This window comes from Clupea harengus, chromosome 8 (genome assembly GCF_900700415.2).
Source record: "Clupea harengus chromosome 8, Ch_v2.0.2, whole genome shotgun sequence".
Lineage (NCBI taxonomy): Eukaryota > Metazoa > Chordata > Actinopteri > Clupeiformes > Clupeidae > Clupea > Clupea harengus.
In genome coordinates this window covers 20,777,974-20,800,473 of record NC_045159.1, presented here as the reverse complement: position 1 = coordinate 20,800,473, position 22,500 = coordinate 20,777,974, and the positions used below count along the sequence as shown (strand labels likewise).

Sequence of the window (22,500 nt, the reverse complement as noted above, 5' to 3'; positions counted from 1 at the left end):
TGTGTGTGTGTGTCTGTGTGTGTGTGTGTCTGTGTGTGTCTGTGTGTGTGTCTGTGTGTGTGTGTGTCTGTGTGTGTGTGTCTGTGTGTGTGTGTGTCTGTGTGTGTGCGTGTGTCTGTGTGTGTGTGTGTGTCTAAGTGTGTGTGTCTGTGTGTGTGTGTCTGTGTGTGTGTGTCTGTGTGTGTGTGTGTCTGTGTGTGTGTGTGTGTGTGTGTGTGTGTCTGTGTGTGTCTGTGTGTGTGTGTCTGTGTGTGTGTGTCTGTGTGTGTGTGTCTGTGTGTGTGTCTACCCAAGCACTTTACAGCACAAAACAATTTGGGTTTTAGGTTTGGAATTATTCTGAAGGATGAGTATCCCCCGAGGGCTTCACAGGAAGTGACTCACGGCACAGGAAGTGACTCACCGACATCTTGGCCTTGGAGATGTCGTCCATCTGGATGTGCAGGTCCTCGATCTCCAGCTCCATGGACTTCCGGGCCTTCACCGCCGCCACACACGTGAACTCAGACTCCTCCAGCTGGGGGAGAGATCAAAGGTCACAGGTCAATAGGGCGGATGAGTCAGCATTCAGAATCACTGACAATCAACTACTTCCAGGGCACACAGGCTTATTATCTTATGGGTAACATATGTTGTTCTACACAAAATAAAACAAGTGAATTCAAAAGTTTTGCAGCGGTCAATTTAAAGAAATATCAGACCTCTAAAACATTGGGATAGCCCATTCAGAACAACGGCAACATTCTGAGGAGCTGTATAATAAAGAGCGTTAAGTGTTAGCACAGAGAGGGCCGAGACCTGGTTCTTGAGCTGGGCGATCTCCCTCTTGCTGGGGGCGTGGCTCTTCAGGTGGTCCAGCATGATCTGGGCGTCGGCCAGCAGCACCTTGGTGCGCTTCAGGTCCTTCCTCAGGCGCTTCTCCGTCTCAACGTCTTTCACGCCCACCTGCACAGACGGGAGGTTAGGGGCTCACCTGCACAGGTAGGACATCATTCAGCACTAGTTGCACAAGAAACAATACTGGGTCATAGTACTTCCTTCTGCTCTTCCTATCACCTAGGGAATTTAATCGCAACATACAGTACCAGTCAAAAGTCTGGACACACCTTTCATTTTTTATTTTTCTTTATTTTTATTATTTTCTACATTGTAGATTTATACTGAAGACATTTAAATTACGAAATAACACATATGGAATGATGTACTAAACAAAAAAAGTTTTATCTACCATGTAGAAAATAATAAAATCAAAGAAAAATCTTCTCAAAAAATGAGAAGGTGTGTCCAAACTTTTGACATTCATCACAACATTTCAGAGTGTGGTGAAATGGGTATTTTGTGCCAATTCAACAGCTGGTAGAAAAGAAAAACAACTGGATGATTTGTAAGGTCAATTTGGATGATGGTATGGTTTAATTGACTTTAATTTAACCTTGAGTTTGTGACTTTCTCAAACAAACATCTCTCAAAACAGCCATAATACAACAATCCAGCGCATTGGCTCCTGCAAGCAGCCCTGTGTCTGGGTCTCTGCTGCTGCTGCTGCTGCTGCTGCTGCTGCCTGAGAGGAGAGTGGGGCTGGTTTGTGGTACCTGGTCCTGGGCGCTAAGCAGCTTGGCCTCCAGGTCTCTCCTCTCCCGCAGGACCTTCTGCTTGTCGTCATACTCCTCCTCCAGCTGCACCTCTAGCTGCTTCAGCTGAGCAAGGAGAGAGAGGGAGAGAGAGGGGTCAGCCCAGCGCTACACACACACACACACACACACACACACACACACACACACACACACTCACTCACTCACTCACTCACTCACACAGACGCACGCACGCACGCACACACAGTTAATACATGACTCTATCTATCCATCACAGGATCGATCATCGCGGTCATGTTTTACTACAACAGTTTCCTTCCCGATGCCGCTGCATGTTGCATGATTCTGTTTATTATCAAACTGCAGAATCGCGCTGCCTGATGAGGAAATTATGTTGTTCCCTGATCTTAAATCTGATTACTCCACGTTGATGAAACCACTGGGGTGAAGTTGTAAACAGAATTAAGGCTGTATAAGGAACTAGCAATCACAAAGTGAGAATTAGATGCATTACAAAACAGCCAAACAGCGCCTAGTAAACCCTAGGCCTAAGATGGTTATGCACTTACAGGTGCTTATTCAGGAGACACTTCTATCCAAAGGCACTTACAGTTTAACAGGGGCTCTCAAACTTTTTGGGGGCAAGGGACCCCTCACAGGGGAGATTTTTAATGATACAGCATTTATATATCATTTATAGCATTAGCAATATATATATATAGCAAATTATTTCACGGACCCCCAGGGCAATAGGGCACAGACCAGGGGTCCGGGGTCCGGGGACCACACTTTGAGAACCACTGCAGTATAGCACAGATATATACATGTGACTTCCTGGGTATGGAACCCATGACCCTGGTGCTCTTAGCCCCTTGGCACCAGCCGAGCTGCGGGACCACCTGAGCAGCAGGTAGGGAAGGAAGCTGTTCCGGGCTGGACCAGGGTGAACTGGGCTTAGTGAAGGAAGCTGGACCGGGCTGGACCAGGGTGAACTGGGCTTAATGGGGGAAGCTGAACTGGGCTTAATGGGGGAAGCTGGCCCGGGTTGGACCAGGGTGAACTGGGCTAAATGGGGGAAGCTGGTTTGGGTTGGACCAGGGTGAACTGGGCTTAATGGGGGAAGCTGGACCGGGCTGGACCAGGGTGAACTGGGCTTAGTGAAGGAAGCTGGACCGGGCTGGACCAGGGTGAACTGGGCTTAGAGAAGGAAGCTGGACCGGGCTGGACCAGGGTGAACTGGGCAGCTGGACCAGGGTGAACTGGGCTGGACCAGGGTGAACTGGGCAGCTGGACCAGGGTGAACTGGGCTTAGAGAAGGAAGCTGGACTGGGCTGGACCAGGGTGAACTGGGCTTAGTGAAGGAAGCTGGACCGGGCTGGACCAGGGTGAACTGGGCTTAGTGAAGGAAGCTGGACCGGGCTGGACCAGGGTAAACTGGGCTTAGTGAAGGAAGATGGACCGGGCTGGACCAGGGTGAACTGGGCTTAGTGAAGTAAGCTGGACTGGGCTGGACCAGGGTGAACTGGGCTGGACCGGGGTGAACTGGGCTGGACCAGGGTGAACTGGGCTTAATGGGGGAAGCTGGACCAGGGTGAACTGGGCTGTCTCACCTTCTTATTGCAAGACTGTCGGATCTCCTCCACCTCCTCATCCTTGCCCTCAATGTCTTTAGAGTGGTGCTGGCGCAGTCTCTCCATCTCCATCTCCAGCCGCAGCTTAGCCTGAAACACACACACACACACACACAGACACACACACACACACACACACAAACGCACGCACAAACACCTACTTAACTTCTGGGTAAAACTTGAAAAGACATGAAAACTTGTTTAAGATTTGAGAACACACAGAAACTCAGAAATAGACCCTCCACAGTGCCGTCACGCCTCTGCTGTTAACATCCCATTGGTCACATGTACTCTCACATGTACTAAGAAAACGCTCTCTCCTCACCATACCTCTCACTAAACCCCTCTCTCTTCACCATACCTCTCACTAAACCCCTCTCTCTTCACCATACCCCTCTTTTCACCATACCTCTCACTAAAACCCCTCTCACTAAACCCCTCTCTCTTCACCATACCTCTCTCTAAAACCCCTCTCTTCACCATACCCCTCTCCTCACCATACCTCTCACTAAAACCCCTCTCACTAAACCCCTCTCTCTTCACCATACCTCTTCCTAAAATGCTGAGCATCAAATAGTTGCTTAGGTATAGAGAATTTGTCTCTGGACACATTTGACCACCTGCAGGGGTGCAGCCTGTTTGCACAACACACACACACACACACACACAAACACACACACTTCTGTCCTACCTGCTCAAGCACCTGGATGGTGCCAGCCTGCTCGTCCAGCTCCTCCTCCTGGTCCTTGACCTTGGCCTCCAGGTCACGCAGCTGCTTCTTGATCTTGGACAGCGAGGCCTCGTCCTTGGACTCCTGTGACGACAGGTCCAGCAGCTCCGCATCCAGCTGCTCCACCTTCAGGTTGGCTGCACACAGCTCCATGTCCTTATCCTGCAGAGAGAGAGAGAGAGAGAGAGAGAGAGAGAGAGGGAGGGAGAGAGAGAACAACATCGAGAGAGAAGGGGAGGAAGAGAGAAAGAGAGAACAACAGAGAGAGAGAAATGGAGGAAGAGAGAGATTGAGGGAGAGGAAGGGAGAGAAAGAAAGAGAGGAAGAGAGGGAGCAGGGAGGTGGGGATTAGATGAGAACATGCTCTCCCTGTCCGTCTCAGAACACTGAACAGGTTTTGGATCTGACATGAGACTAGGCCACTGAGATCAGATTCCAATTCCATTTACAATTCCCAAATTCCAAATTTCAATTTGGTCCTTTTTTTCCCCCATCTTAATTTTTTCTTTTTACTAACCAACACAGTTAAGAATTCATCCATATCCTTGGATGCTTTCCAAAGGCCAGAGAGCAGTAAGAGCGTTTACCTCCAGCTGCTGTCTGAGAGAGAACACCTCCCCGGTCATCATGTCCTTCTCTCGGCTCAGCCGCTCCCGCAGGCTCCTCTCTCTCTGGGCCTCATCGTGAGTCTGGCTCTGCTCCAGATCAAACCTAGAGCAACAGCACAACACCAACCTCTGGGTTACTGACACACCACACACCACACACACACACACACCCTAATTCTGGAGGAGTATGCAATAGAGGTCCATGTAGTGTATACAGGTCAAACCCTGAACAACAGCACAACACCACCCACCAAGTTACTAAAATACCACCACACTCACACACACACACACACACTCACACACACTCACACACACTCACACACACTCACACACACTCACACACACTCACACACACACACTCATACACACACTCACACTCACACACACACACACACACTCACATCACAAAGAGTCACACATGACGGCAGGTCGGTCGGAACACTTACACAACCTGCTCTACATGTTTTCAACCATTTCAACCACACGTCATATAAATATGTTTTTTTACAAACCTATACACTTTCACACAGGAAATCAAATGGTTTGTGTATGGCTGTAAGAGACAGAAGGGAGGTTGAAGATATCAATATTCCCCAGCATGGCTGCAGTATGGCGATAATGTTATTCATTAGCCTCGAAGGAGGTGATTTCCTGCCCTGTCTGTCCTCCCAGAGAGCTCTGCTGATTGTGTTTGTATTGTGCAGTGTCCTCCGCCACGTTATCAACAGACGCCTGTTCCTTTAGCAATTGCATGCTAATCACAGGCACAATGCTCCAAAAGTGATTTGTCTGGGCCAACGGGTACGCGTGCTAGGAGCTGATTTAGCAGAGGCGCTAGGAGGGTTCTTTTCTGGGCTTTGCACTGTCCTCATTTGGATCATCATGATTTTTTTTATAAGTCTTTTTAACTTTTATAAGCTGGGGGCTCTGCAGACACCCCGTACAGGCTAATTACCCCCCCCCCTCCCTTTAGTCTGGGTGGGGTTAAGATTGAGGGGGAGGGGCAGGATGGGAAGTTCAGGTAAGGGGGAGGCTCACAGAATAAGAAACAGCACAATGGACGTTCCAACTCCCAATGATACTCAGCGCTCAAATCCAAACCAAGAATAAGAAGTCCACCCTTGGTGTCATGACTCAACTACACAAGGAGAAGGAAGGAAAACAACCAGCAGGGGGCGTCCATAAATAAACAAAAACTGGTCGCTCCATAAATATAATATATATACTGTATATATTTTTAAACGCCACCGGAAGATCATCCCCATTCCTGACTTAACGCGTTGTGTGTGTGGGAGACTGGAAATGATGTTGGTGCAAATAGTTAGATCAGGACCGTCTCTGGGGACGGTGAGGCGGAGATTGGGAGATTATTACTCGGTGAGGCATTTTGCACATTCATCCTGGAGAAACAAATATGGATGCACTGCCTGTAACCACCCCCCAAGCATTGGCCCTGCTCCCAACTGTAAGCAATCTCCACATATCAGCTCCAAATCCAGATCAGAGCAGGCCGAGACCAATGCAACACTTCCCACAGAGAGCTCCATGGGGCTTAGTGTATTACTGTGTAAGGGGGTGTGTGTGTGTGTGTGTGTGTGTGTGTGTGTGTATTACTGTGTAAGGGCCTGTTTGTGTGTGTGTGTGTGTGTGTGTGTGTATTACTGTGTAAGGGCCTGTTTGTGTGTGTGTGTGTGTGTGTGTGTGTGTGTGTGTGTGTGTGTATTACTGTGTAAGGGTGTGTGTGTGTGTGTGTGTGTATTACTGTGTAAGGGCCTGTTTGTGTGTGTGTGTGTGTGTGTGTGTGTGTGTGTGTGTGTGTATTACTGTGTAAGGGCCTGTTTGTGTGTGTGTGTGTGTGTGTGTGTGTGTGTGTGTGTGTATTACTGTGTAAGGGCCTGTTTGTGTGTGTGTGTGTGTGTGTGTGTGTGTGTGTGTGTGTATTACTGTGTAAGGGCCTGTTTGTGTGTGTGTGTGTGTGTGTGTGTGTGTGTGTGTGTGTGTGTGTGTGTGTGTGTGTATTACTGTGTAAGGGCCTGTTTGTGTGTGTGTGTGTGTGTGTGTGTGTGTGTGTGTGTGTGTGTGTGTGTGTGTATTACTGTGTAAGGGCGTGTGTCCATAATGTGTTTTCCTCAGAAAGCTCATGAAGCTGGGGAGCGCTTCATCCCAGAACTTCCTCATAAAAGGGCTCTCATGCTGCTTTGTTTGTTTCTAGGGCCTGTTTGTGTGTGTGTGTGTGTGTGTGTGTGTGTGTGTATTACTGTGTAAGGGCCTGTTTGTGTGTGTGTGTGTGTGTGTGTGTGTATTACTGTGTAAGGGCGTGTGTGTGTGTGTGTGTGTATTACTGTGTAAGGGCCTGTTTGTGTGTGTGTGTGTGTGTGTGTGTGTGTGTATTACTGTGTAAGGGCCTGTTTGTGTGTGTGTGTGTGTGTGTGTGTATTACTGTGTAAGGGCCTGTTTGTGTGTGTGTGTGTGTGTGTGTGTGTGTGTGTGTATTACTGTGTAAGGGCGTGTGTCCATAATGTGTTTTCCTCAGAAAGCTCATGAAGCTGGGGAGCGCTTCATCCCAGAACTTCCTCATAAAAGGGCTCTCATGCTGCTTTGTTTGTTTCTATGACAACTATATCACTACTGCGGTCGAATGATAGACTAGCATCGGCCCTTTGTGACGACACCAGCGCCATTCTGAAGTCCAGAGATAGAAGCACTCAGGGCAGCCGCTCTGGAAGAACACGCTGGGTGCAGCACTTTTTCTCTGGGTAGCTGCATGTTTGCTTTTAATTGGGAACAATCGAGGACGAGATCCAAGCCAGATTAGGGTCAGATTATGGCCAGATCGGGGCCAGATCAGGGCCAGATCAGGGCCAGATCCGACTCGCAGTCCTTCCATCCGGCACAACCTCTAAGAGCTCCATGAGTCTGTATGAGTGTGCAGAGTAACTGGATTATAGCTGAGAAGATCCTCACTGACTATAAAAGAGATCCAGGCCACAGAAGTTCCATGGCGTACTTCTATCCGACACTGCGAAGGGGATCTTGATGAGTGTGTAAAGTGACTGAGACCCTACCGATGTGAGCCACGCCTGGGCCCGATGTGAGCCACGCCTGGGCCAGATGTGAGCCAGAGATCTCTGATTGTCTAGCTGAGGACGAGACGGGGGGGTTAGAGGGGGAAGCGTGTCCCACTTGCGGGCGGGACGGGACATGGGGGGGTGGGGAGGGGTTTGAGGGGGAAGCATGTCTCACTTGCGCTGCTTCTTCTCCAGGTCGTGGTTGCGGCTCTGCTGGCCTTCCAGGTGCAGCTTGGTGTCCTGCAGCTCGGCGCCCAGGCGCTGGCACTTCTTCTTCAGCTGCTGCAGCGAGCGCTGAGACTCATCCTGGTCCGCCTGGAGGTCTGTCAGCTGGGGGAGAGGGAGAAGGGAAAGTGGAGGGAGCGAAAGAGAGAGAGAGGGAAAGGATAAAGGAATGGGAGGAGAGAGGAGGGAGGGAGAGCACAGTCAGTTTTAAGGCACATTTTACGGCAAACAAAGCAGGCTCCACCATGCCACATTACAGGACTGCCTACATGTGTAGGTGTGTGTGTGTGTGTGTTTGTGTGTGTGTGTGTGTGTGTGTGTGTGTGGGGGAGAGAGAGATAGAGGGGGAGAGAGAGATAGAGAGAGATAGAGAGATAAGAGACAGAAGGAGGGAGGAGAGGGGAGTATCAGTTTGTGTATCTAAATAACTGTCTGTATAGTCTCTATACCACACCAGTTTATATACAGGGGTAGATGTGTTTATATAATAGGGTAGATGTGTGTATATACTAGGGTAGATGTGTTTATATACAGGGGTAGATGTGTGTATATACTAGGGTAGATGTGTGTATATACTAGGGTAGATGTGTGTATATAATAGGGTAGTAATTGCATGTATTTCAGCATTTATAGTGCAGTTGTGTGTAGTTTGATAGGTGTGTGCCTTCATTCACACACACTTCTCCAACTCCACACAGTCTCAGAGGCTCACCCTCCTCTCCACATGTCTCTTGGCCTGTTTCTCAGTCTCCAGCTTGTCCTCAAACTCCTGCTGCAGCCTCTTCTTGTTGAAGTCGCTCTCACGGATGGCTCTCTCATACTTCAGCCTCCACTCTCCTCCTGTGAGAGACACACAGACACAGACACAGACACACACGCACACACAGACGAACAGACGCACACACAGACACAGACACAGACACAGGGGTTAAAGGACATGGAGAGAAAGATTTATCTAGATACCATCTACACTGATGATACGGTCCCATCTGATTAATTACGGTAATCATTTCTATGGGAGCATAAAATCAATGTGCAGTGATCTATTTTCCACTCTGTAAGCTGTTGCTTCGTATCAGTACCTGCGCTCAGAGTGTCAGATAGGGTGTTTACACCTCACACAAACGCACACACACACACACGTGCGTGTCAGATAGGGTGTTTACACCTTACACCTGTTTTTTTCAGTTACAAAAGAAGGGCCATGGCAGAAGGCAGATTGCCTGATATACAAACACTTTTTCCCAGAGCTAACACACACACACACACACGCACCTATACAAACACAAACACACACACACCTATATATACACACACACACACCTATAGATAAACACACACGCAAACTCACACACACACACACGCACCTATACATACACACACGCACAAACACACACGCTTTTTGCCTCAGTTACTTCTGCTGTTGAGCACTGGCCCTCAACTCTGCTAAGATGCTCACACCTTCTGTCAGTTAGGTTTTCTTTTTAGTGCGCCTTAAGCTGGCAGCATATCCATTTATACTGAGGGCTCACATTTTATAATACATGGAAGTCATCACAGAGGCAAGCTTTTTTATCTTCCTTCAAACAGGGTGGTGGCTCTGACTGCTTATGAGAAGACACTGATAGTAACATTGACTTTTTCACCCCACATAACTCTGCACTCGAGGCAAAAATGACTTCAGTACCACGGACAGCACCCGGATCCATTCTGCCCACGAACTCAGCGTGTAGCACTTTATTAGCCGTAGAGTCTGAACAGCATGGGTGTGCTGTCAGTGTGTGTCTGACCTGGGAAGCTCTTATATCCTCACAGACAGAAGTTCCATTCTTTTCATGAGACATTGCCGCTAAATCTAAATTACATGAAAAACCCTGACATCAACCATCCATCAGTGGCCCAAGGGGTGAGTGTCTGCTGGCGGAGTCTAGATGTCAGTTAGAGGGGTACCAGCACTGGGCTCTGGGTCCAGCAGAGCTCTAGCACAGGGCATGATGGCCGCTTTGATCCCTGGGAATAGATTCTCATTTCTCTGGGAGATCTGAAGGCCTGGAAGGCGCTCGCCCCTGTAGCACAGGCAGGCCTGAGACCCCATCCATCATCATTTAAGACATCACTGCCAGAATTTGCATGAATTTATAATATCTTGTCTCGAAGAAAATCCTACGGTTAAGAACACTCTATTAGGGAAAGCTGTGACCCAGTTCTGTTCTGTTCTGATCCCACTCTTGTCCCTAAGCCATCCTTACCTATGCGGGCTCTGGAGTCGTGTGGCAAAGAAGCTGATGGATATTAAACCAACGTAAGTCTGGATGATATTCAAGAACGTCCTTGCTCCGCAGTGTATGTATGTTCCACCGGCAGCTTGTGGCCATCTAAACACACACCGACCTGACCATATCAACACACACACCGATCTGACCATATCAACACACACCGACCTGACCATATCAACACACACACCGATCTGACCATATCAACACACACCGACCTGACCATATCAACACACACACCGATCTGACCATATCAACACACACCGACCTGACCATATCAACACACACACCGATCTGACCATATCAACACACACCGACCTGACCAAATCAATACACACCGATCTGACCATATCAACACACACCGATCTGACCATATCAACACACACTGACCTGACCATATCAACAGACACCGATCTGACCATATCAACACACACCGATCTGACCATCTAAACACACACCGATCTGACCATATCAACACACACCAATCTGACCATACAAACACACACTGACCTGACCATATCAACACACACCGATCTGACCATATAAACACACACCGATCTGACCATATATGTAATCACACACCAATTTCTCCAAAGCTGTAACAGAACCCAGAATATATATATATATATATATATATATATATATATATATATATATATATTTATCAGTCTGTATATTTCATATACCATCTCTAACTACAGACACCTTTGTCTAAAAAACAGACAAATGATTTTTCAAACTGAAAACTTGATTTGACACGTGACTCCAGAGTGTGCTGTTGTCTGCGTGTGTCTTAAGTTGGAGGAACGTACCGGCGTCATCGTCGTCGTCGTCTAGCTCCCCGTTAAGCTCTGACGCCCTGAGGAGTCTAGCCTCCATCACCTCCATCTCCATCGACTCCATCTTTTTCTTCATGGCGTCAAACTTCGACTGGAATTAAGACATCAAAGGACGACTTTTAAATCTCACTTTCCAAAGTCATTGCCTCAAAGCACGTACTGAATCAGGATGTCTTTAATCTAGCGTAAGTCATTAGTAGCTGTTGAGCACAGATAGTCTTAAAGCCATCGTACTTCACCTAAGTAAGATTTCAAAAATCACCTCAGAATACTTTCCTCTGCATCATGATGTGTTTAATCTCATGTGTAAGTCATTATTAGAAGTTGTGTGTAGCTAGAATGAGAGGACAGAGCTCAGGTATTTTGGTGTGTAAGAGCAGGTCTGTGTGAGAACAGGGGTGTGTGTGTGTGTGTGTGTGTGTGTGTGTGTGTGTGTGTGTGTGTGTGTGTGTGCGTGTGCGTGTGTGTACGTGCGTGTGTGAGTGTGTGTGTGTGTGTGAGTGTGTGTGTGTGTGTGTGTACGTGTGTGCATGCATTTGTGCGTGTGTGTGTGTGTGTAGTTGGTGGGGGAGAGGGTTCTTTGGATTGGAAATAGAAATCTCGAGGGAGGGATTGGTCGATTAAAAAATTAACACCAAACTCCCCCCCCCATGAGATCCATACCCAGAGAGCTCACAATGATCAAGGTCTGTGAGGTGTGTGAGCTGTCTGTCCATCTACCACTAGGTCCTCCACATCTTTCTCCAGGTGTGTGAGTTGTGTGAGTTCAGTGGTGTGTGTGTGTGTGTGTGTGTGTGTGTGTGTATGTGTGTGAGGTATGTGCGAGTGTGAGTTCAGTGGTGTGTGTGTGAGCTGCGTGTGAGGTGTGTGTGAGTGTGTGAGTTCAGTGGTGTGTGTGTGTGTGTGTGTGTGTGTGTGTGTGTGTGTGTGTGTGAGAGCTGTCTGTCTACCTGCATGTCCTTCATGTCCCTCTCCAGGCGTAGTCTCTCTGCCGTCTCGCTCTCCAGCATCTGAGACGCTGACTCACCAGTGTTCCTCTCATCCGCCAGTTCTGCAGACAGCTCTGTAATCTGATGGAGCACACACACACACACACACACACACACACACACACACACACACACACACACCACCCCCCCATACACACAGCCATGCACACACACACACACACACACACACACACACAATTTGTTTCTTAAGCCTCCAGAATTCACACACACACTTTTCACTTTGAGCAATCAAATAATATCTGATGATAGAGACTGGCAGATACAGTAACAGCTAAGAGGATGATTGAGAAGAGACTGGCTGATGTGTTTCTGTAAGCACAGCCCGAGTGTGTTCTCATGACTACAGAGACTAGCGGATGTGTTTCTGTAGGCACAGACCGAGTGTGTTCTCATGACTACAGAGACTAGCTGATGTGTTTCTGTAAGCACATACCGAGTGTGTTCTCATGACTACAGAGACTAGCTGATGTGTTTCTGTTAGCACAGACCGATTGTGTTCTCATGACTACAGAGAGGAGTCCACCCCCGTACAGCAGTATCCCAGCATGCTTTGCTCTGGCGATGCCCTTACCCTGTTGTCCAGGCGGTCACCGTTGAGTCTCAGCTCGTTGCGTTCCTTCTCCACCTTCTCAAGCTTCGTCTTCAGATGCTGAATCTCGTCCTGCTCACACACACACACACACACACACAAGCACACACAAGCACACACAGTTTATTGTCCCATTGTCCCAGCCCCCAGCTCTATCCATCTATCCATAGCACTGCCAGTCCTCCCCAGTGCCCACTGCAGGCCTACTTGATCTTCACACACAGACAGGAAGTGGAGGACAGGAAGTGAAATGTGCCGCCCCACAAATCAGCTGACTGGGAAACAGATCTCGCCCAAATCTGGCCGCATCTCTCTATATATAGAGGGGAGCGCTCAGGTAACATACACAACCCTCCCAGAGGCACCTGTGTAGGCCCAGAGGCCTTTGGGACAGTGCCTGGGTAGGCCCAGAGGCCTTTGAGACAGTGCCTGGGTAGGCCCAGAGGCCTTTGGGACAGCACCTGAGTAGGCCCAGAGGCCTTTGAGACAGCGCCGGGCCCGTCAGAGATGGAGGAGAACCAAAGAGCCCACTGACCACTGCCTGCCTGTGACGGATCAGGACGCCAAGGGTTTCATCAGAACATTCTACAACTCTGAGGAGCTCCGTACACATGAGAGAGGCCCCATATCTGTGCCCCATACAGAGCTCCTGTTGAGGCATGGCAGGGGAGGTGTGAGCAAGACAGATGGGACAGGTAAGGCCTGAGAGAGAAAGGGAGAGATAGAGAGAGAGAGAAATGTGACAGAGACATAGATACTGTTTGAGGTGACTGATTGAGACAGATGGACTTGGAGAGAGGGAGGGAGCAGGAGAGAGTGGGAGGGAGGAGGAGAGAGAAAAAGAAGGGTGGAATGAGAGATGAGAGCTGAACTGAGAGAGCCAGAGAAAGGGGGGGGGGCAGAGGGAGAGAAAGAGAGAAAGAGAGAGAGAGGGATGGGGAGAGAGAGAGGGAGGGAGAGAAAGAGGGAGAGAGAGTAGAGAGATAGAGAGGGAGGGGGAGAGAAAGAGAGAGAGAGAGTAGAGATAGAAAGATAGACTGGCTGGCCTGATAGAGATGGAGAGAATAGAGAGAGAGAGAGATAGAGAGGGAGGGGGAGAGAAAGAGAAAGAGAGATAGAGAGATAGACTGGATGGCCTGATGGAGATGGAGAGGAGCAGTACTCACGTCTTTGCCTCTGATCTGATCCTCAGTGAGCTGCACCTCGATGAGCGGGCGCACCGTGGTGAAGAGCTTCCACCAGGGCCAGCCCTTCACTCCATGATTCTTCTTGATGTTCTTCTGAACACAGCGGATGGCCAGGTCCTGGATCTACTCCAGCAGAGAGAGAGGGAGAGAGAGAGAGAGGCAGGGGGTTACTAGAGAGATAAAGATGGAGAGAGAAAACCTGAGGACAACTGAGGAGAGATAGACGTATAGAAAGACAGAGATGGAAACACTGATAAGGAGAGAGAGAGAGAAAGAGAGAGAGCGGGAGAGAGAGAAAAAGAGAGTGAGAGAGAGAGAGAGAGAGAGAGTGAGAGAGAGAGCTTGTGTGGGATAGAGAAGCTGAAATAACAGAGAGAATAGAGAGAGGAGAAAAACTGAGAGAGAGATGGAGAGAAAGAGAGAAGCAGATATTGAGTGGGAGAGGCGAGGCAGTGGGAGGAGAGGAGAGGAGAGCAGCTGAGCTGAGAGCTGAGAGCTGAGGGTCTGTGAGGGCTGAGCTGCTCCAGCACCACTGCAGAGACCAGAGGAGAGGAGAGGAGAGGAGAGGAGAGGAGAGGAGAGCATCAGTGCTGCAGAGTCACCGCATTATGTTACCTAGCAGAGAACAACACACACTCACACACACACACACACACACTCACGGACACGGACACGGACATGGACACACACGCGCACACGCACACGCACACGCACATACACACACACACACACACACAAAAACACAAACACTCACACACACACACACACATGTTGCTGGGGGTCACACACTCAGGGTCATCCCTCGCTCAGGGGGAGCATGACCCTTTTTTAACTTTGCACTGCTTGTGTTCAGCGTGTTCATCAATTGTGTCACGTGATGTCTGTGACCCGTTGGGTTCCTTTGTTGGTGTGTAAACTGTATTGTTTCTTCTATTCTTTGCCATGGTGTGTAAATCATAGTGTTGAACTCCCTGACACACTGAGCAGTTGTATATACATGATATATATATATTATGCCTGCCAACAAAGGCAATGAATAAGTCTGTAAACTACTACGTGCACAAGCTTTTTGTTGCATACTATAAAGTTGATTTGTAGCTAGGTTATTGATAGCTAGGTTATTCACTGATCTGCATAATAGTTCTAGTTTGAAGAATAATTATAGTCAGTGTAGACTAGACCCATACATTCCAAGAAGAAATGACACACAGTTTAAACAAACTACAGATTCAGCACTGGATTGTTGATGGCGCTCCACTGAAGGAACTTTAAACCCCAAAGCCTGATGGGTAATGGGTCTGCCTCTGCTTCAACCAATGACATACTCACTCTGCTACAATGGGCTGACTGCAGCTCACAAGGGAGTTCTCACTTGCTTCAGTGTGTGTGTGTGTGTGTGTGTGTGTGTGTGTGTGTGTGTGTGTGTGTGTGTGTGTGTGTGTAAGCAATCATGTGATTTGGTGTATCTATACGTGTTTACATGTATACTAGCCACATCAGAAAAACAGCTGACACACCCCCCTCCCCTCCCCAAAACCCCACACAAAAAAAAAACCACAGCGCAATCTTCTGATTAATTACACACGTTGGCACTGAACTCAAAATTACACAAAATTATAATACGCTGCTTGTACGCAGTCATTTCAATAAGCACCAGATGTGAAATCCCAATTACAGCAGCCGAGACCTGAGCGGCATGCTGATGGCCAAGTAGGATTAGTTATGCCATGGAAGCCTTTAGTCCTACGCTCATCATGCAAACACACTCCAACAGGAAGCCACGACCTCTCCTGAGTCTTAGGCCCACCTCATCCTTACACACAGCACAGAATACACTACTGAACACCTTGGATGTAAACAGACTGCAGTATGGGCCGGACCAATCAGAATGCTGCCATTACTCTACAGAATGCTGGGTAACAAGGGCCCAGAGTCCTTCAGCATTCTGAGAGGGAACCACATAACGCAGCTTCCCAGTGCCAAAACCAAATGGATTCACCAGGAGGTGGAATACATGAAGGTCACTATTCCCCCTCTGTTATTCCTCTAGTGCCGTATGTGTCCACACAACACAGAATAGTAGTCTTTAACTCTTTTAGGCTTTTCTTGGTTTCCTCAAACTGAGGATGTAAAGGCACAGACTGTGAGAAAGTCAAGGACGGGGTAGAACAACAACAGCATCTATTCAAAATAGATTACGGGGCCACATCGAAAGGAAAGTAGATTAGGAGACAAAATTGAAAGGAACACTCTAATCCCTACTTGTCAAACATAAGTTTCACTCAGAAATCTCTCCCTCTCCGCTCTTCCTAATAACTTTCAAGGTCTCGAGAAGGGCAACATACTCGTGTCTACCTACTAGAGAAATGCAGTCCTATTACAAATTGTACTGACCACCTTTAGAGCCCAGCACCCCTTCCTCAGGTCTACCACCTCTAGAACCCAGCACCCTCCTCAGGAGTACCACCTCTAGAACCCAGCACCCTCCTCAGGAGTACCACCTCTAAAACCCAGCACCCTCCTCAGGAGTACCACCTCTAAAACCCAGCACCCTCCTCAGGTCTACCACCTCTAGAACCCAGCACCCTCCTCAGGAGTACCACTTTAGGGAGAAGATCCTCCTCAGGTGTGCCCCTTAGGGAGAGGATCCTCCTCAGGTGTGCCCCTTAGGGAGAAGATCCTCCTCAAGTGTGCCCCTTAGGGAGAGGATCCTCCTCAAGTGTGCCCCTTAGGGAGAGGATCCTCCTCAGGTGTGCCCCTTAGGGAGAGGATCCTCCTCAGGTGTGCCCCTTAGGGAGAGGATCCTCTGGCGTGAACGAGTAGCTCGCTCAGGACCCAATCTGGACCAGGTCTGGCACAGATCCAATCATGGCCGGAAGTATCCATTCCTCTTGTTTCCTGTTGATATAATTTCGTTCTCTTTTTGCACGTAGGGTTTTCCTGTGCTGCGCTGGGCTGTGCTGTGAGGTCATTTATAGTACACATTGTGTGTCCCTTTCATTTGGATGAGAAGTGGTCTCCTTGTGTCCTGTGACACACTGACCTACATTGATTGTTGGGCTGTTTAAACAATCTAAGGTTTGACAATGTATCCACCACAACACCACATCCTCACTGTTCCCCATGCATCATTCCTTTCATTCAGATGATGATAGTTCCTCTAAGGCAGTGGTTCCCAAACTTTTTACAGTCCCGTACCCCTTCAGACATTCAATCTCCAGCTACGTACCACCCCCCCCCCCCCCCCCAACAGAACATAAGACTAAAAAAACATTATTTGCAGGCGATTGGGAAGATGAGCGAATTAATTTGACAGGCTGTAGGAGGTGTCAACCGTTGAAAAGGGGGGCGTGGCCGGAGCGGAGTTCAGCACAGACGTGACATTTTCTCAGTGGTTTTGTTTTTTAATTAATGCTTGTTCATCATTGCGATCGTTGTTGTGTTTAGTAGAAATAAATACAGCTGTGCAGGGCAAAATACAGGGGAATTTGGGCGATTTTGATGCACAAAATGATGTTTCCGTCTGAAAGTTGCAATTCTGTTTCAAAGGGTACATTCCGCGAATTCCGTCCGTTTTCTGTTATCGCGGAAATTTTCTCCCCGCGTACCCCCTGAACCACTTCGTACCCCAGTTTGGGAACCGATGCTCTAAGGTGAGCGCTCATGAGTGTGAAAGGGAGTATGATAGTTCCTCTAAGGTAAGAAGTCAGGAGTGTGAAAGTTCCTCTAAGGTGAGAACTCAGGAGTGTGAAAGTTCCTCTAAGGTGAGAACTCAGGAGTGTGAAAGTCCGCAGTTACCTTCCTCTTCTTGAAGGCCTGTCTGGCCAGGTATCCCCTGCAGGACGCCTGGAAGAGGGTGATGTTGCGTCTGGTCTGCTCATCGCGCTGCTCCTCCAACTTAGCCTGCGTTCCCGCCCGGAAGAAGACCTGCAGGGGCACAGCACAGGACAGGACATTTAAACTTAGTCAGACAGGCACACATATTTAAACCTAATCTGACAGACCTAGTAGCCAGCGTCCTGCCAGGAAAAACACCCGCAGGAGCGCAGCACAGGACAGGCACACACGCTTAAACTAAGTAGGACAGAACCATATGCTTAAACCTCATTGGACAGACAGATGTCTAAGCCTAACTGGACAGACATAGATGTTTAAACCTAATGGGACACACCTAATAGTCAGGACAGGCACACACGTTTATAAACTTACTAGGGCAGACACATACATTTAAACTCGCTAGCTAGGAGTGAAACATGCTATGCTATGCTAAGCGCTATGTTTTAGAAATGACAAACAAAAGCAAGGATGTGGTGTGGTGTGGTGTATGTGTGTATGTCAGTGATGCAGAACTTTAGCCTGCAATATGTCATGTACAGCTATAATAATTAAGACCTTTGTCAGGTTTTTAATGGCACACACGACACACTGGAACACACACGTGCATATATGGAGGCGACACAGGACACACACACACACACACGCAGGTAGGCCTGAGGTCGCGGTGAATTTATTTTCTGCTTTTTCCCATCCTGGACCGTCCTTCCTCAAGGACCCCCCAGGAGCAGTGGCCAGCTTTGCAGCGCCCGGGGACGAAGTGAAGTGAACTGTCCATCTTTGTTCAGGGATGGACATGAGTTCTGTTATTTTGCATGTTTTTACTGTTGGGGTTCTTAGTGGAAGAAACCCCTTGTGAACACGGGGAGAACATGCAAACTCCACACAGAAAGGCCCGGGAGATAGCCCACCTGAGCACTGTGCACTCTGGGGAGGACCTGCCCCCCAGAGCCAACAGCGCCCCATGCGGGAATCGAACCCATGACCTTCTTGCTGTGAGGCAGCAGTGCAAGCAGTGCAAGCAACTGAGCCACCGTGCCTTACCCTACAGCATGGGAAAGATCATGAGACTGAGTCTGTTAATCTTATTAATTGAACTGCTTTCCCACCAGAAATCTTTAAGAAAGAAAAGTTCACAAACATGGTATTTTTCACGTCTCCAACGGAGGACGACATAAAGGAGGACATGTGGGGTCTACACCTGCTCTCATGAGAACATTCCTCCATTACCAGCATGATCCAAACCCGCTGATCACCGTCACCTTCAAAGATTGTCTTACATACTGACGGGAAAACGATCGATCGAATCACACCCCTGACAGAGGCGGCGCTGAGTGAGCTGAGCTGAGTGTGAGATGGGGAGATGGTCACACACGGGCGATCTGAGTGTGAGATGGGGAGATGGTCACACACGCCGGTCCTCTGGGTTAGCATACAGCAGCGGCCTGATGATTGATGACTGGTTCTCTCTGTTCTTTACACCCGTCATGAGATCATCTGAACGCGGCACGATGGCGAGTGTGACAGTCTGGCGTTGGCCCCTTTAATTGATGACTTGGCAGAAGGGCATTACAGCCATCGATACCTCAGCTTTAACTACAGGCTTCAAGCCATTCAGACATGTCTTCTATGTGGATGGCTTGACTCTGACGTTCACTGTAATAAAACTGGAGAATCCTTCATAGGAGTGTCAGTGGGAGATTTTTCTAGATTTCCAGGCTGACATCGCCAAACCATAATAACAATGATTACAGAAACAAAACTGTAATGTGTTAAGCACATCACACACCGATAAGGACCCAATGTTCAGAACATTATATATATATATATATATTATATATATATCTATTATAATGCAACTGATGCTTTTTGAGGCTTGTGGCTTCATGACTGAAATGATTTACTGAAAGGAGCCCAGACTGTGTGAATGGCCTTGGCTTGACCCAGGACTCTCTGCCCTCTGTAACTGACCACCAGGCTGGGGACAGGGCAGGGGGGCAGAAGAGAGGGGAGAGGGACAGGGCAGGGGGGCCAGAAGAGAGGGGAGAGGGACAGGGCAGGGATGCCAGAAGAGAGGGGAGAGGGACAGGGGAGGGAGATTTGGTGTCAACATAATTGGCATTCTGTGGGGGCCACCGTTGCTAGGACGCGGGCGGAAAGCTTTGTCTATGCTCGGCCATCTTGGCACTGATTGACTCCCGGGCTCCGTTTCGTATCCGAATCGCCCCGAGGGGCAACTACAGCTGCCTACAGAGAATAACCCCCCTATCTCAGCTCCTACCCTAGCCCTAGTTGGGGTACTAACAGCCTGATGGGGCTGTTTAGCTCTCTCTCCGCCCGCCACTCTGTGCCTCCTCTGATAGGATTAAGCCTGTGTGAGCCAGCCGCTGTTGACTGTGATTAGGCTACAAGCAGAGGGGAGACAGCACAACAAAGACATCCCAAGAACCTGCAGCACAATGACACGCACAAAAGAGAAGATAATTAGCCTCTTCTGCTGAAGCAGACGCCGCAAGCTTCCTTCTCCCAAATCCAAATCCCAGCAGCGTCTCAGCGACACAGAGCGACTCACACACACACACACGCTGCCTAGGTGAGCGACTCACACACACACACACGCTGCCTAGGTGAGCAACTCACACACACACACACACACACACACACACACACACACACACACGCTGCCTAGGTGAGCCATGTGTGAGCCACTGAGACCCATGTCTTGATCACCATCGGGTGCTTTTTAAACAGAAGCCCCCGTCACTTTACAGGCTTGAGCTGTCGGATGTGAGCCGGATCTGTGCCATATGAGGGCCAGATGTGCACCCTAACCTGTTGGGATCTGGACTGCTTACCTTTCAGGCACACAGTTCTACTTTAAGACATACCTCCGTCCTCAGCTGAGTCTACCACACCACCTACAGGACTGCTTAGTTCCTATAATGTGTGTGTGTGTGTGTATGTGTGTGTGTGTGTGTGTGTGTGTGTGTGTGTGTCAATCTCAAGGCAGCCTCCAGTATTACACTCACCCTGCTTAAGCCCATGTGATAGCTGCTTTTCTCCAGGTCCAGGGCCTCCAGCAGCTCCTCCGCAGCCTGGGGAAGACACACACAGCTGGGTGTCAGAGGACCAGCGCAGCCCCCTCTCTGGCCGGGACATCCAGGACACCCCCACACTCACTGAGAGGAAGAGCCTCGCTGATGTAATCACTCCGCGACGCACTCATCTTATCATGATGACACTTTAGGCGGCGACACCCTCAACTCTTACAACTTCTACTACTGTTTACTGCTCCCTGCGACTCCAGTTCAAAGACATACTGCAGACACCGGCAGCTTTTGGATGGCTAGAAGGGAGAACAAGTTAAGGTCGCTCTTCGGTCTCCAGCTGCCTCAGCGTTTGCCCCACTCTCAGAGAGATCTTTATCCCAAAGCACACACACACACACACACACACACACACACACACACACACACACACACACACACACACACACACACACACACACACACACACACACACACACACACACACACACACACACACACACACACACACACACACACACACACACACACACACACACACACACACACACACACGCCTCGAGAGCCCAAACTGAAAGCCCCATCTAGATTACAGTGTAAGAGGAGGTGGTAGCGCTGGACACTGAAAGCTCTTTGTTTGACTTTGTTTCCAAAGAAACCCTCCTGAGAGATACACACACTGGGGCAGATAGATCTGCCTCTCCTCACGGTTTACCCCTCAAACTCTCTCTCTATCGCTCTCCCTCCCTGCCCCCTCTCTTTCTCCCTGTCCCTCTCTTTCCGTCTCCTTCTTTCACTCTCTATCCCCCTGTTTCTGTCTCTCTCTCGCCTCCAGATTCTCTCTTTGTCTTCCTGTCTCTCTTTTCCCTCTCTGTTTTTCTTCCTCTCGATCTCTGTCATTCTCTCAGTCCGTCTCTCAACCCCTCTCTTCCTTCTCCCCCTCCCCCTCCCTCTCTCAGCACACAGAAAAGCCCCCAAACTCTTCCCAGAAGTTTGCTCCTAGACGTTTTCAGTGGGTAATCCCACCAGACCTCGGTTCCTTTAACAGCGTCTGGCTCAGGGGGCCTCGGCCAACTGTTCTCTACACTGCATTGGGTTTCGCTCCACATTGCAGACAAATAACCATTAGACCATTGGACCATTAAACTCCTCCTTGGTCACAATCCAATACTGTGGACTGGGGAGAAATCACAGTGTAAGCTCAGCAAATCTGTGAGGCAAATCCGGGGTCAAACTATCCACCTGGAAATGCATAATAATACCGATTTTTTTGCACAATTAATTTCTCTTTGATGTTTATGTAAGTTTGACCTGCAACTGGCATGGGGATGATTAAGATATCACAATAGAGCTGATTAAAAGTGTGTGTGTATAAGAAAGAGAATAGATGTGTGTGTTTGGGGGGTGCAAAATGTGTGTGTGTGTGTGTGTGTGTGTGAGAGAGAGTGAGAGAGTGTGTGAGAGAGAGAACGAGAATATGTGTGTGTTTGTGAGAGAAAGGGAATATGTGTATATGTGCATATGTGTGTGCGTGTGTGTTTGTGTGTGTGTGTGTGTGTGTGTGTGTGTGTGTGTGCGTGTGTGTGCGCGTGTGCGTGTTCTTTCCCTTCCACTGCTCCCCATAATAGGTGTCCTCGCCCCGTCAGTGCGCAGGCCACTCACCCTCCTCTCGTCCTTGACGATGTAGTTGCGGCCCAGCTTCTTGGTCAGGTGCGGCGCCAACACGTCAAACTTGCGACGGAACTCCGAGAACACCATATGGTCAGGGAAGCCTGGGGTGTAGTTATTGTTTCATGTTAAAAACATACAGAACTGCCAGTATTGACTCTGTATGCTTTAAACACTTAATCACTACAACATGTATGTC

At 48.8% G+C, this 22,500-nt stretch overlaps 1 protein-coding gene across 3 annotated transcripts in view; it reads right to left on the bottom strand.

The window, feature by feature from the left end:
- Positions 1-22,500, bottom strand: part of LOC105890470 (unconventional myosin-XVIIIa-like) — a 79,451-nt gene that overhangs the window by 12,242 nt on the left and 44,709 nt on the right. For all 3 annotated transcript variants that reach the window (XM_031572273.2, XM_031572276.2, XM_031572274.2), the window contains 15 exons: positions 22,296-22,405; positions 20,616-20,681; positions 17,551-17,679; positions 13,732-13,875; positions 12,548-12,637; positions 11,917-12,036; positions 10,940-11,057; positions 8,567-8,694; positions 7,805-7,959; positions 4,541-4,664; positions 3,915-4,115; positions 3,203-3,313; positions 1,593-1,697; positions 799-945; positions 404-517 (listed from right to left, as the gene is read on the bottom strand). In XM_031572273.2, the coding sequence (XP_031428133.1) occupies positions 404-517; positions 799-945; positions 1,593-1,697; positions 3,203-3,313; positions 3,915-4,115; positions 4,541-4,664; positions 7,805-7,959; positions 8,567-8,694; positions 10,940-11,057; positions 11,917-12,036; positions 12,548-12,637; positions 13,732-13,875; positions 17,551-17,679; positions 20,616-20,681; positions 22,296-22,405 (1,862 nt within the window). The remainder of the gene's footprint in view (positions 1-403; positions 518-798; positions 946-1,592; positions 1,698-3,202; positions 3,314-3,914; positions 4,116-4,540; positions 4,665-7,804; positions 7,960-8,566; positions 8,695-10,939; positions 11,058-11,916; positions 12,037-12,547; positions 12,638-13,731; positions 13,876-17,550; positions 17,680-20,615; positions 20,682-22,295; positions 22,406-22,500) is intronic.